Raw genomic sequence first — 15,070 nt, forward strand, 5'->3', positions numbered from 1 at the left:
CTATATATTTTTATATATCTTCCTAATATTTTACTTTTATAATTACAGGGGAAAATCCTTACTTACGAATATCATAACCTTGATTCTCATTGGAAAGTTGACTTGACTTGTAGCTTTCATGGAATTCAGAATTACAGTACCCTGGAAGGCCACCATATGGCTAAAGCATATCGTTGCCTTTCTCCCCCTAACTAGGCCCTCAAAAGCACCTTGGGATTTCCATTGATTCGGTTTGAAGATGCCGTGATTAATCTGGATCCGTTCACTCGGGTACATCCCTATGAGACCAAGGAATTCATCATCAATGATATCCTCAAACATTTCCAGGAGGTGAGCTTTGGAGCAGTACTTAGTGGCTGGAGCATAAGCAGAATGATTGTTTTAGTTGTTTGGGAATTCTGGTTACTGACATGTCACTATTGACAACCCAGATGAACATTTCAGCTCTGATTGTTGTGTTATGGGTCACATCACAGCCCATGAAGTCCACGCACATCATGAAACTCTTGAAACAGTGCATCCAATTTATGAACGGATAATCTTCCACTAGATCAGTCACAATCCTAAGGGTTTAATTGAGGCTTTCATGACAACGCAAAAGACTGTGAATGTGAACCCTGTTTGCCAGGCATGGGCCTACTTTCAGTGACCGCATCAGTGTTCTTGGAGCCTATGAAATCCTGCCCTAGAGCCGAACTTAAAAAGTTTTTATCAAGTTGGATATTTTCCATTTTGTATTTATTATCCAGACTGCAAAGACCAAAATCTAAAGCCAAGACGTACTCTTCGATGACTAGAAGGGTCAAGATCATATCAAATTTATTTGCTGTGAGAGTTAAAGTGTATCCTATGCGTGTTCCCTTCTCTCTTTCCTCCCTCCTATCTCCCCCCTTTCTTTCTTTGCTTCCTCCCTTGACCTCCCTCACCGGTGATATTTCCACTGCACTGTGAGGAGAGTGAGATAGCGGATATCCCTGGACTGTGGAGTCAGGCAGCGGGGGCACACAGGAAGTGGGGGGTTGCTGAGTAGATCTGAACGTGCCCACTCTATGCACCACCCGCTCGGCAGACTCTGAGGGGTCTCCAGCTTCTCCAGGTCTGCTTCCTCCCTCACTTTTCCTTTTCAAACTCTCCCCGCTGCTGGCTAATTCCCTATTTGTAGAGCGATGGAAAGGAGAGTGTGCTATATATACTAATAAGTATTTGTAAAGAGTCTTACCTGTTTCATAGTTTTTTTTCTTCTTCTGAATGGCTTCGAAGAGTATAAGAGTACTGAGAGTATTGGGAGAGGTTTAGGGCAGAGCTCACGAAGGGCAGGAGCTCACAGTTGATGAGAATTAAAGGGTGATTGTTGGTGTTGGTGGGAACGGAGGACAAGAGAGATTTCTAACCTTTTTGCTTGGGATGGTCGATCTGCAAATATAAACAGGTGCTGGTTTTCTTCTTTCCCTGCTCTGTTTGACAGGAACTCCTCAGCCAGGCAGCTCGAATCCTGGGATCGGTGGACTTCCTTGGCAATCCCATGGGGCTTTTGAATGATGTTTCTGAAGGGGTGACTGGACTGATAAAGTACGGAAATGTTGGGGGCCTTATCAGAAATGTTACACATGGCGTATCAAACTCTGCTGCCAAGGTAAGGAAATAGAGGTGAAATTCCATTGTAATTAGCCTCAGGAGTCCTCTACATTACTGTAACTTCTTTTAGAGTTAATAGGTTGTGAGAAGTTACATACATGGCCTTGGCTTCATCACCCATGTGCCCTGCCTTTCCCGCACCTCCAGTAACCCGGCCCCAGGCCATCAAGTGCTCCTCTGCACTCTCTCCCCTTCCTCCTCTCCGTTCCCACTGCCTTCATCCAGGCTCTGATTGTCTCTTCCCTCGACCACTGCCATAGCCTCCTGCCCCCTGACTCCACTGCAGCTCCCACAATGCCGCCAGAATGAACTCCCTTTATAAAACATAGAACTTGATCATGCCATTCTCCCGCCCAAAATCCACCCGTTATTACCCACAGCTCACAGGATAAAGTCCAAACTGTGGTACGGCCTTCTAGAGCGAAGCAACCCTTTAAGTCATCTGAGTCCAGCAGCGGAAAGACAGCAGTGTAATTCTGCTGTGTCTTGCTGTGTAGCTGGCTTTTTTGTTCATTGGCTTCCTGTTTGGTGGACATCTTGTTATTCCATCATTTAATTTTTGGCAGGAGCGGATTTTACGTGTGAAGCTGGAAAAAGGTGAATGTAGTTGAAGGGGGGTTGCTATTTGATAACATGCAAAAGGTGTCTAAAGACTCTGCTTTCCTTCCCTTCCTGTCAGCTCGACAGAGTTTCCTTCTAGAGATTGACCTTTTCACGAATGAACCAGCATTGGGAGAGCGCCTGTGCTCCCTGCTTGTCTACCATAGAGCGTTGTTGTAGCAAAGTCATAGGTGCACTTGTGCCGTGGCCACTAGGATGGTGGCTTCACCGTAGAGAGCCTTTCAGGTGCCACGTAGGAATTTATCTTGATGAGCAGGTAAGGAGGTAGAGTTGAATGCAACATTTCTCTGTTGCATAGCATTCTTGGTAATAATGTGTGTAAGTTGGGAATTTATTCCTGTTTTCCAGACTCTTTTCTAGAGCTGCTGGATCTTAAGTCAGATCAGGTTTTTCAATGCAGGCAGATCTCGTTTCCTTACGCTGCGCAGATAGCGCGTGTTTTACAGCCTGAAGGTCTGTGGCAACCCCATGTGTCCAGCGCGTCTGTCGGCGCCACTTTTCCGGCAGCATCTGCTCACTTCATGTCTCTGTGTCCCATTTTGGTAATTCTTGAAATATTTCAGACTTCTTCATTATAATTATATTTGTTATGGTGATCTGTGATCGGTGATCTTTGATGTTATATTGCAAAAGGATTATGATTCGCTGAAGACTCACATGGTGGTTAGCATTTTTTAGTGATAAAGTATTTTTAAATTAAGACGTATGCATTATTTTTTTAGACATCATGCTGTTGTGCGCCTAACGACAGTGTAGTGTAAACTTAACGTTGTCTTCACTGGGAAACCAGAATATTTGTGTGACTCACTTTATTGCAGTATTCGCTTGATTGTGGTGATCTGAAACAGAACCCACAGTCTCTCAGAGGTATGCCTTTGCTGGACTTACAATAAACCAGAACAAAAGGTACTGTTTGGCTTGTGGTTCAAAACAGGCAACACTCTTTAACTTTTAGAGAAACGGTGAAAGGTAGAGAGGCAAGAGACTTTCTAAATCATGGTTTGGAAATGGACTCTGGGTCATAGTGTGAATGAGTGTGTACATTTCTGCCTTGAATCATTGCCTGTGCTGCCCTTGGACCTTCACCCCGACAGCGACATAAAAGTGGCACAGATTCCTCAATGTTCTTTTGCTACTAAACTTGATATAAACAGATGCAGTTAAAATATTTACTTGTATACACCTGTAATTTATATAATATTGTACAGCAGCTGTACTTCAATTAAAAAATTTTAGTTGTAAATGCTCAGTTTAAAGATTTTACTTAATTTTTTAAAACTCTAATTAGGGGCTTCCCTGGTGGCGCAGTGATTGAGAGTCCGCCTGCCGATGCAGGGGACGCTGGTTCGTGCCCCGGTCTGGGAGGATCCCACGTGCCGCAGAGCGGCTGGGCCCGTGAGCCATGGCTGCTGGGCCTGCGCGTCCAGAGCCTGTGCTCCACTGCGGGAGGGGCTGCAGCGGTAAGAGGCCCGCATACCACAAAAAAAACAAAAATCAAAAAAACCCTCTAATTAACATAGGACAGTTCCTTTGGTTTTATAATTCCTTTCCCTATTTTTGTACCCCTGGGCTTTGTTTTTGTTTAAAAAAAAAAAAAAAAAAAGGCACTTATGGTTTATTGAAAGGCCTTCCTCAGCCTGGAATATGCCCTGACTTTATAGCTTACTATAAGAATAAAATGAGATATGACCTTATGAAAACTTTGTAAAACATGAACTGAACAAGAGAAATGGGTTTTCACTTTGACTCTTAGGTTTACATCAATGTAAAATGTACAAACTCTAGCCACCAGGATACCATTAATGCCCTTGAAGTGAAAGCCAGTATATTATAGTCTACAGAAGAGGAGGGTCTCAGGCTCGGAGAGTGGGAGATTCACACTCCGTGTGGGCCAGTTTGGCTGTTAGGGCCCTCTAGCTACCCTTGTGGATGAGAATGAAGACATCGGGATCTTAACTTGCCTGTGAGCTCTACACAGGTGAGACCTTGTGTGGGTTTCTCCAGAGTTTCTCTGCAACATCCCGGTGAAAAGGGTTGGCGCTTTCTTTTTTCTCTGTCATTCGGGGACATCTCATTCGTCACCTTCTTCTGTTTCCCCTGGAAAGCTGTTTTTGAACCTTGAGGGTCAGTATGAGAATATAACGTAAGCAGAAAGAACGGGCAGCATACTCCTTACCTCCACCCTCACTCCCAAATCCATATGAAGGCCTGGGTGGCAGTGATCTTGTGTCTCGCTGGATATCATGCTTTATCTTGTTGGATTTGCATAAGGGTACTGTTTTCCAGGACCCAAGGCTTCTTGAGTGGGAACCCTACTCCCCATGTGGTTGGCATCCTTCTTCATGCTTTTTCTTGCCTTTTATGAACTAATCAGTATTGGCGTCACAGACTGCTGCTCAGAGGAATTGCTATGTAATTTATTTTGATACCAGGAGCCCTGGGTGTGTTATAACAATTAGTCCATATATCTATCACGAGAAAACAAAGAGACTTAAAATTACCACTTCATTTTGGAAATGGTAGTTTCAAAAGCCAGGTCTGTCAGCTAAATGCCCATTCAGGTCATCTGTGATTCTGCATGTATGCCGTTTGGCCAAAGATCTCCATTTTCTTGTAGTTTTGTGGGTTGAAATCAGACCTTTAATGTTGCTTTGGGGGAATGTTTTGTTTGCTTTTCTGTGTATACAAGAAGAGTTTAAGGAAGTGCAAATGACCACAGTAATCAACTGTTGGCCTGTGGGAAGTATCCCTTTAAAGAGTGCCTGAGTTCCAGTGGTTAAAGAGCGGGGTCAGACAAGACAGAACTGCACCTCTCCGAGCCCCAGCCAGCCAGCCCCACTTGGCTGCAAAGACCAAAGGGCTGTAACCTTGTTTTGTTTTGTTTTTTAAATAAATTTATTTAGCTGTCTAGCTATCTATTTATTTAATTTTATTTATTTTTGGCTGCACTGGGTCTTCATTGCTGCCTGCGGGCTTTCTCTTGTTGTGGCGAACGGGGGCTACTCTTCGTTGTGGTGCGCGGGCTTCTCATCGCGATGGCTTCTCTTGTTGCGGTGCATGGGCTCTAGGTGCGCGGGCTCAGTAGTTGTGGCTCCTGGGCTGTAGAGCACAGGCTCAGTAGTTTTGGTGCATGGGCTTAGTTGCTCTGTGGCATGTCGGATCTTCTCGGACCAGGGATTAAACCTACGTCCCCTGCATTGGCAGGCGGATTCCCAACCACTGCGCCACCAGGGAAGTCCTGTAACCTTGGTTTAATAGGCTTGAAATTAATTATCATTATTGCATATATGTGTATTTTCCTGAAGCAAGGATCTGAAGTTTTTATTGGATTGTCAGAGAGGTTCATGCCTCCCAAGAGATAATCATTATTGTAGACATAGGGTTGAGCATTGAGGGCACTTGGTAGTCAGAATACCTGGGTTCTAATCCCATTCCTACACTTAAATAATCTTTTTCTCTGTTGATCTTGAGGGAATTTTTTTTTTTTTTAAATCTATGAGAAGGTGGTGGTAATTTCCCCTGTCCCACTGACCTGAGGAACCAAAGATTTGAAGATGTAAAAACCCAGCGAGAAGTTAAAAGGGAACTCATTCTGTCACATAAGAAGGTGATAGACCTGCGGGTCTCAGCTGTGTGTGGGTAGATGTTGTGAATTATTCACAGCAAATTTTTAATTTCAGGTCTACCATGTCCACTTCTGGAATTTCTCATTACATTTTAAACTGTTATTTAATTTATTTCATATTAGCATCAAGGAACCAGAACTAGGAGGTAATCTATGCCCTTTATCCCCTTTGTTTCTCTTAGCCTTTTCTTCTGTTCCCCCAAACCCCAGAAATCAGCTTATGGATTCCAGATCTAAGGTGATATGATTTAGGGATTAGCCTCCAAGCTGTGAGCATCTATCCCATGACTTCCTTGCCTGGATCTTGGTGAAATGGCTCTAACCCTTTGAGTAGACCCTCAAAGATCTGATCGTATTCCTAAGGCCATGACAGGATGATTGCCTCTGGAATCCTTTCTAGGAATATGCTTTATTTAAGAAAAGCACAGCATTTCAAATTCCAAAACCATGTCAGAGGAGCAGTTTCCCTCTGTTGCACGAATTGAAAAGAGCACGCTTTTCCCCAGCTGAGTGTCATTTAAGTGTCTCCAAGACCCTCGAACCTCTTTGAAAGCCAGAGAATTGGGGAGATACTCATTGAACAAATTTCCTTAGATAGACTCTCATTTCCCTTCTGTCTATGATTATTTTGTGATTATTTTCATATACTTACAGAAAAATTACATAGTTATTCTTAAAATTAAGAAGAGTTCTTTTCAAACCAAGAAAATCTCAGATGTTAACAGTAGAACAAATGATTCCATTCTCTTTTCTGCCCCTGTAGAATCTGAGTGTTTTCTCTGTACAGCTGTCATCTGGTCTTCCTAAGGGAAGAAAGACAATAGCGTACTTAATTTCTTCCAGCAAAGGAGAGGAGCACTTTTGATCATCACTAATGGAACCTCTGCTCTGTTCTGTCCTACTTTCCATCCCTCTCTTTGTGTCTTTGTCAAGGCGATACAGGATGCTTTTGATCTTCGGTACTTTTTTGATCTCAGTTATGTTTTGACTCTACGCTTATGAATGCAAATATTTTAATAATTTTCCCTGTTTTCAACTAAATGTTTTTCATCAAAGGCAGTTGTTGTTCATGGAATTAGAATTCATGGTTTATTGTTCACTAAAGGTTAGCTTTACTGATAACTTTTACAATTGTATGATAGGTTTCTTTCTTTCTCTTTGGCTTTAGAGCATTTATTTCTACCAAGCCCAGATTTCCCAGCTCAAATGCTACAGATCTAAATTTTTGTCAAGGAGATACGAATTTTCTGTCAGTTTTAGTTAATACATTTTATCCTATATAGCTTTAGCCATTGTTTTATTGTTTTAAATCAGTTTTGTTTGTTATGAATTGGATAAAGACCTAATAGCTTCATATATTTCTTGGTGCAAAGAGCATTAGTAGGAAAAAGGTGCAGGAACAGGGTTGAAACTCCCTGCTTCATTATGGAAAACATACTCACTTATAAACATTAGTTGAGCACCTTCTCTTTGTCAGGCCTTGTGATAGGCTCTTTACGTACATTGTCTTGTGTATGTTAATCTCGATCCTTCAAATGAGGAAAGAAGTTAAACAATTTTTTCAAGGTCATACAACTGGAAATGACAGGGAGAGTATGAAACCAAGTCCAGCTAATTCTAAAGGCCTTGTTTTTTCCCCTCTGTGATGTCTCTCCTTTGTGTGTGTGAGGCTTTCTTCCAGGCACTATAGAGAATATGAAAAGTTACTTACTGTTAGCTTCCCACCAGAAGCTTATTATTTGACGTCACTTGGTTAGCTTGTAAGGTGACTGCTGTCACATCACCTATGTCACAAAGCAGGCCCTCAGGAAATGGTACTGGTTGTGGTCATTCTTGTGTGGGATCAGTTATGACCGTCGCCAGCTCCTTTATAGACAGTAAGACCCTTTGTGATTGCAAATGTGGTTTTGCTCATGTGATATCATTTGATCATCAGAATAACCTGGTCAATAGATAGGACAGGCAGTATTAGCCCCAGTACATAAGTGAAGAAACTGAGGCCCAGAGAGGTAAGGTGACTTCCCCAGGGTCAACCAGGAACCTGTGGAGCCAGCACCTGATCTTCTGCAATGGCGTCTGAATTTTCATTTTTAGTTGCACTTTGGAGATATTGCTAACTGCTTGATTTGTTCTAGACATTCCTCTATATGTTAAAAAATAAAAACAACAATGAGAAAAGCAAAGAGCCCTGCCTCGACTCGGAATGAATTTCGATAGCTTTTAGGAAAATCGTCTGAAGATAAATACAAGCAAGTTAAGTGAGGAAGAGAGAGAGGGAAATTGAGACTATTTGCATAGTTCAGTAGAAAACCTAGCTAGCACTTTAGCTGGTATTTTGTTCTTTGGTCTCTGTTTGGGGTGCCATATGTGGCGGAGCCACTTCCCTTCCGAGAGAACCTTTCACTGGCCCTTTGTGCCCAGGAAACCAGTTTTGGGGCATAGCAGTGATCCAGTGGAAACTGACTTCGTGTCCTTGCACGCAGGGATTCTCAGCCAGCCCCTGCCACTGGCCAGCCTCCTATCATATATACTGTGACCTGGTTGAGGGCAGAGGGGTCCATCTGCCTTTTGTTTAAGATAAACAGCATTTGTTTGTATTTGTGTTGTAGGCAGTCTATTTATAAGGCTCAAATGAGACTAAGCCACTGTTTATTCAAGGCAAAAGTTTTATCTTTGCACAAAAGAATGTACTGGAGTGCCTGCCTGCATGGATTCCGAAGGGGAAAAGGCAATTTATGACTTGTATCTGTTTTTGTCATTATGTATGACTGCTCCATTTTATAGTTGAGCTGATATCCCCATAATAGCTTTTCCATGTACCTATAAGCAACTAAGAGGTGAATGCCTTCTTATAAGCATTGGGGTTTTAGTGTATTTAAGTTGGCATAAAACTTTAAGTTAAATGAAATTCACTTCAGACAGTGATCTATCCCTTAGAAAATGTAGAGTTTTCTATTTTCAGAAAGACTTTGATCCGAAATAAGTCACCCAAGGGATTTCTTTTCCAGCCAAGAGGAGGTGCCTTGAAGTTGTTGTATATAGAGAAATGACTCAAATTCTTGGCAGCAGAGCTTTTGTTTTATTTTCCTCTGATAACCTTGAATACTAAAATGATTCTCTTAGTCTGAGCTCTTTTTGGTTAGAGGCAAATTTTAGATGCTGAATGACCCAGCAGTGACCTATCCTAACTTGGTCAAACCTCAAATATTTGCGGGAACTGGAAGTGTGTTGGGCGGGGGCGGGCGGGTGAAGTGGAGGCATGAGAATCCCATGAGTGGCCAGAATTCCCAGGCAGTCCCCACCTTGCTCCACTGAGCAGCCTTGCTCATGAAGGAGCCTGGTGGGTGGGGCTTAGCTGTCCTCTTGTCCCACCCTAATTGAGCAGCTCGGCCAGAAGTAGCAGGGAATGACACCACCATTGACTCTCTGTTTTTGAAACAGAAAGATTGGAAAAGTTTAGAACTTGTCTTCATTTCTTAGTAGTAGTTCAGCTAAGAGTCAGGTCTTTAGTTATCTCCTTAGACCAAACATCTCATGTTTCAGAGGAATTCACTCTGTCTTCCTACACTGCAGTCTATGGTGGTGGAAAAGTATGTTCAGTTGCTAAATTGAAAAGACAGGAAATATTTGTGGCCCCCAAAGAGTAGTGGTTTTCTACCCTAGTGTAAACATGGTGAGTAAAAGAATAATATGTTCAGGCTTTTCTTGGGTTGACTGGTTACCCCAGAGATGTGGTAGTTCTCCCTTTTCTGCGTTTCAGTATTGTTCCTATCAGTTTTCGGCCTTTCTTGAAAAATTGTGACAAGCTTAAATGAGACAAACTGTAACCCATTTTTATAAACACATGAACAAATCAAATTCTAATTCTTGGCAGTAAAAAGTCAGAACACTCACTCTGTTTGGAAGGTCCTTTTGGTTTTCTGTACCTCTTTCTCCCCTGTAATTGTCGTCTCTCTCCATCTTGAAGAAAAGCTAAATCAAAGTGTTTTCTTAGGAGAAATAGGGGATTCCTTGGAATATCATCCTTAAAAGTCAGAAAAGGATGTTGTAGCCACCATTTATTGGGTGGCTCCTGTATGTCAGGTAAGGAGGGCTAGGAGCTTTACAGATGCTATCTCATTTAATTTTCACGTGTACCCTATAAGGAAGGAAGGATTATCTCCGTTTTACGGATGAGAAAAATGAGACCACAATGGTCAGTTACCTTGACTGAAATTTAATAACGAGTATTGGAGTCCTAAGTTTTAGGGACAAGTGATTTGGGAGTCTGTATATTTTTCCTCCGCATAATGCAGCTTCTCAGACATAACCCTCTACCAAACCCAAGCCGTTGTAGAAGCTAAAACACAAGCAGTTGAAGCTCCATTCATTCCCAACTTTTTTTTCCCTTCTGTGTTGGACCTTGGGATTTTCCAACTGTAATTTCCAGTCTTGCTGAATTAATCTTTACTATCGGGGAATCCCTAATCTTGTGTAAAAGGATTGAAGTGGGACAAAGAGATTGAGTTTCCCTTAACGAAACAGAAGGTGACTTAAAATCGTTTGAGGAAGCTGGCTGTACCTTCTCACACACCTGATGTGCTTAACCCAAGATTTATTCAGATTTAAATAATTTGATTTGCACACTCAGGCCTTTTCTCCGCTTTGACGGGGGAGCAGACCAGAGCTTCGGGCCACCTCAGTGTGTGCTCCAATAGCCAGCTTCCTCTAAATGTACATGTCACATGGTAATTTCCTTAAGCCATTTACTAAACTTCACTACTTTAAGTGTTTCTAAGCGAGTAGGATGTCATTTTAAAATTTGGTTTTCAGCACAGAGGTCATGAAAGTAGGGAGACTTGTGCTTTCCCACTATCAGTTGATGGCAGAATATAAACTCATTCTCTCCAATAAGTCCTTTTCTTTCCTTGCTCACCTCCCCTTACTCTGAAATACAGCTTTTCACATTTTGTAGAGGTGTTTATGTCTCTGAGTTCTGCTGGCACGTTGGCTTTCAGACGCTTAGTGACACATTGCTGCAGTTAAGAAGCCGGATGGAGAGCGCTGGGGATGATGTGTTGTCCTGAGAGTTCTGTGGTTGATTAGTTCTATTGACCTGACCCGGGCTTTGCTTCTTGGAGAGAAGGAGAAGTAAGGTTAACTCACTAGAATTTAATAATCCCTTATTAGAATAATAATAATGCCACTTGATATCTGTCTTGATTTCCAGTTGTTGATGAAGGACTGATATCTCTGATCCCGTCTATAAGCGTGAAAGCAGGTGACGCTTTTATTTACTGCCCCTGCAACTGCCGCCACCACCAGGAAGAAACCAAGGCCCAGCGGAAGTAAACAGCTTGCCCAAGGCGGCCAGACAGAAAGTGGTAGAGCTCTGGGCTCCTTCCTTGGCCTCTGACTTCTAGAATATTGCTGGGCAGTACTTCTTGAATCTTACCAGATACTATGGAAACCAACATCTCCACCTGAGACTCGGGTTTCCGGTAATTGGTGTGGTACGAGCCGTGTTAGCACACTTTTCCTGCAGAGGGGGTTTCAGAGAACATGGGGGGAGAAAAATGTACCTTTCCCTAAGGAGGCTTATTGACTCATTCATTAACCACGTGCTATGTACGTGAAATGTTTGGGGGCTCACAAAGAGAAAGCATGATGAGAATAGTTCTTAGAGCAGCACGTTTTGTGGAGCGGAGGTGGTAGGGAGAAAAATTTCACCTTATATCAGGACATTCCAATAAGTGCTTTCTACATCGCTGGAGGTGAGTGGAAATAAGAGAGACGGTGGAAGAAAGAAGGATGGCACTTCCAGAAGGGGTGAGAGTCTGGCTTTGCCTTGGCTTTCCTCAGAGCCAGATGATGACATGTCCAGGCCTGACTCTTAAGGGGGGGCTCAGCATGTCCTGAAGTGGTGACTTGAAGGCCCAACTGGTCAGTAAATGGTAGCAGAGACGCACCGCACTTAGGTCACATAGGCAAATGGCAGTGACAGCTTCTCGTTTCTTTTTTATTAAATACCAGCGGGGAAGCCCTCCGGTGCCATTTGTAAGAACAAGGAAATTTCCTAGTTAGGCACATGAGGAGGGTGGAGATGAGCCCCAAAACTAGGAGCCAAATTGGGGAAGTCAAGTGAAGTGAAGAGAGAGAGAGTGGCAGAAAGCTGGCCATCGGGTCCTTTCTCTTTCCCCGGTCACGCTTGTTCTCCCTTCATCTTTGCACTGTTGCTCATAACCGTTCCTCTCTCTGGAATGCCCTTCTCCCCATCTCTGGCCAAATGGCTCTGAGTGTGTAAGGTCCAGTCCAGATCCCTGTAAGGTCCTCCCCGCTCTGAATTCCCAGAGCACTTTGTGCTTCCATTAGGGCAGTGACCATGTTTTTCCTTGGAAAATACTAACCATTTTGTGCACGTCCCAAACATCCATTTAACAAGCACTTACCATTGTCAATTAGGTGCTCAGTTCTGTGGCAAATACTAAGAAAATAAAACTTAAAAAAAAATTTTTTTTGAGGCATGTGGAACAGGTAAGCCAGATCAGAAGTAAGTCGGCATAATACAGAGGGAATAAGTATTGTAGCTGGGAATCTGTGCAAAATCTTTGCAGTTTCATGAGATAAGTGCAGTGGGGGCCAAGGGGAAATAACACTTTATTCTGTTCCTCAAGGATGAGGTCGGCTTGAGACGAACTGTTTGATGCAATTGCCTGCTTATTCGTTTGCATCCCGGAGTAGATGTAAAGCTCCTGGAAGGCGAAGATCTTACTGTCATCAGCTGTTGCCAGTGTCCCTATGACTAGTCATAAATGTTTATTGTAAGAGAGCTGAGGGGATCCCGGTGGTTCCCACGTGGGCTCCCATTTATCTGGTATGACGTTTTCACGTGGTGTAGATTCAACAAATAGTTATGAAATACGTGAAACACCTGCTGAATTTTTATATTAACTATTTTATGGTTTTTATGTGGAATAAACAGAAACTTTGAAAACGTTTCTGTATGACTTGCCTCCCAAGCATGTCTGTAAGCTGACTGAGATGCACAGTCATGGTCTGTGTGTTGAAATACAGACAGGAAAAGGCTGCTGACTTCCAGGATCCTGTTTCTTCTCCGCTCTCCATCACTCAGGTCTAGGATACGGACCTGGATGGAATGAGGCCAGGTGTGCATTACTGGGTCAGGGCCAGGCTCCACAAGGTAGCAGGAAGCCTTGGGAAGCTATTATAGGGGGAAGAAGGGAAACCTCAATCCCTCTTAATCTAATGAAATAAAATAATATTTATGGGAAATATCCGTTTGCTTTATTAGAGGAAAATGTTCAAGTAAACATTATGTAACAACACACTGAATTTATGTAACAACACGTTGGTTTGGAAGCAGCGACTTACAGTGTTTTCACTGAAATGAAAATTAAGCAGAGCATGCTTCCAAAAACAGCCCATTGTTTCAGTTTTGCTGCCTTTGTCATGTTTCAAAGCAGGATATTTTGGCCAGTTGGATTATTTTCCCTTTATTGGTAACTTGGAAATTGGCAAGGATGATGTCAAAGTTAGTTATAAAAGAAGAGCTAGTTTTCTGGAAATTTAACCTTTGTAGCATACTCCTGTTACTGTTTGATCTTTACAGACATACAGGAAAGAGTACAAGTGTTATTATTGCCACTTGAGTCACAGCAAAGGTAATGGCTCCTGGAGGCTTAGCAGGGAGCTTGTAGAAGGGGACCAGCACGCAGGCCTCCTCTGTGGCCCCAGGCTCTTTCCATAGACCACATTGCTGCTCTAGAAAGCACCCTTCCCCGCTCAGGCACTAAAGTGCTTTCATGCCTGTGAGATGACTTAACCTTGAAACATCCCTAGGGGGCCAGCAGGGCAGGTGATGGGAAAGGCAGCCACACGGGTTGAATGGTTTTGCCAAAACCATGCAGTCAGCGTTGGCACCAGTGGCTGATGCCCAGACCTCCTGACTCCCAAGCCCACTGCTTTTCCCACCAGAATAAATCTCCTCGGCGGAGGGCCAGAGGAGCTTTCTGACATGGGGAGACAGCTGTGGAAAAGTGTTACTTACAAGAGAGGGCCTTACTTTGCTGGCACCCATGCTGGGTTGTGTGAATGGTTGGTTCTAAAATCTCAGATGCGCACGAAAATCTCTAGTCACAGGATCACTGAGAAACAGCAAAAGGGGCAAAACCAGGTAGATTTTATCAGCCTGTTTCTGGGAATGCTTCCTACCTGTTTGGATTTTGTGTCCAGTAGTGTCAGCACGGAAAGTTTGTAGGATTGCTGCAGTACGGTTGTTTAAAAATCATTTGGCAAGACGAGTTGAGGTGCCTCGATGAATGTTACATAGAGAGGGAAAAATTCTTAGGACTAAATACAATGAAGAATTTGCCACTTGTTTCTCTTTAAAAGTTAAAACACAACCGTGAACAATGTCTAACCTCAGTTTTATTTTTTTAAAAAATTGAGTTCTATGAGAAGCCTCTTTTGAGTAATATTTCATGTGGTAACTTAGCTCTCTTAACTGCTCCCTTTCCATTGAAGCCCATCTTGTATTCCTCCCAAGATAAATCTTGAGCCTAAAGCTCTTCTCACTCTTTCCAGATGAACATGGCAAAAAGGCAGCTCTTCCCAGGTTTGGACCCTCAACACAAACTCTGATACCCTCGTAGAAATTCTTAGGACACAGATCTGGGAAAGAATTCGAAGACCAGCTTTTCACCCTCTAAAATTACAGATGGAGAAACTGAGACCCAGTGAGGTTCTCACAGCTAATTAGCTGTGGGGCCAGCTCTGAAACTCAGGCCTTCTGGCTACAAATCTGGCATTGTCTTTGAAATGGGGTCAGCAGCTGTGGGACCTGCTTCTCGTCCTTCTGGAAATGCGGGAGAGAAAAGTAGTGGGGCAGAGCCCTGATGTGGTGTTCATTTTCTCAGCATCCTTTATGTGGATTTTATTTGTTCATACATCTGTCTCCACACTGGACCGAGCTCCTTGAGGACAGGGGACTCAGTCATAGTCACCTTGGTATCTTTCACCCCAAGCACCGTGCATGGTATGAAGAAAGCCCCCGAGGGCTTGTTGGGCTGAGGGATCTGTTTTGTGTAAAGATCAGCTCACCCGAACAGGAGGGAGGTATAGCTCCTTTGAAGCAGCTCACATCACTAGTCCTTCACCCGTGTCTCATCCAGTGAGTAAACCCCTGCAAAA

The 15,070-nt window shown here is 43.2% G+C and overlaps 1 protein-coding gene across 11 annotated transcripts in view; it reads left to right on the top strand.

The window, feature by feature from the left end:
* The window catches only part of VPS13D (vacuolar protein sorting 13 homolog D), a 245,762-nt gene that overhangs the window by 157,678 nt on the left and 73,014 nt on the right, over positions 1-15,070 (top strand). For all 11 annotated transcript variants that reach the window (XR_004347228.1, XR_004347280.1, XM_032608838.1 and 8 more), the window contains 2 exons: positions 196-330; positions 1,466-1,633. Coding sequence is in view for 9 of the 11 variants with exons in the window: in XM_032608838.1 (XP_032464729.1) it covers positions 196-330; positions 1,466-1,633 (303 nt within the window). In the remaining 2 variants the exon portion in view is untranslated. The remainder of the gene's footprint in view (positions 1-195; positions 331-1,465; positions 1,634-15,070) is intronic.

Source organism: Phocoena sinus, chromosome 1 (genome assembly GCF_008692025.1).
Source record: "Phocoena sinus isolate mPhoSin1 chromosome 1, mPhoSin1.pri, whole genome shotgun sequence".
Classification (NCBI taxonomy): Eukaryota; Metazoa; Chordata; class Mammalia; order Artiodactyla; family Phocoenidae; genus Phocoena; species Phocoena sinus.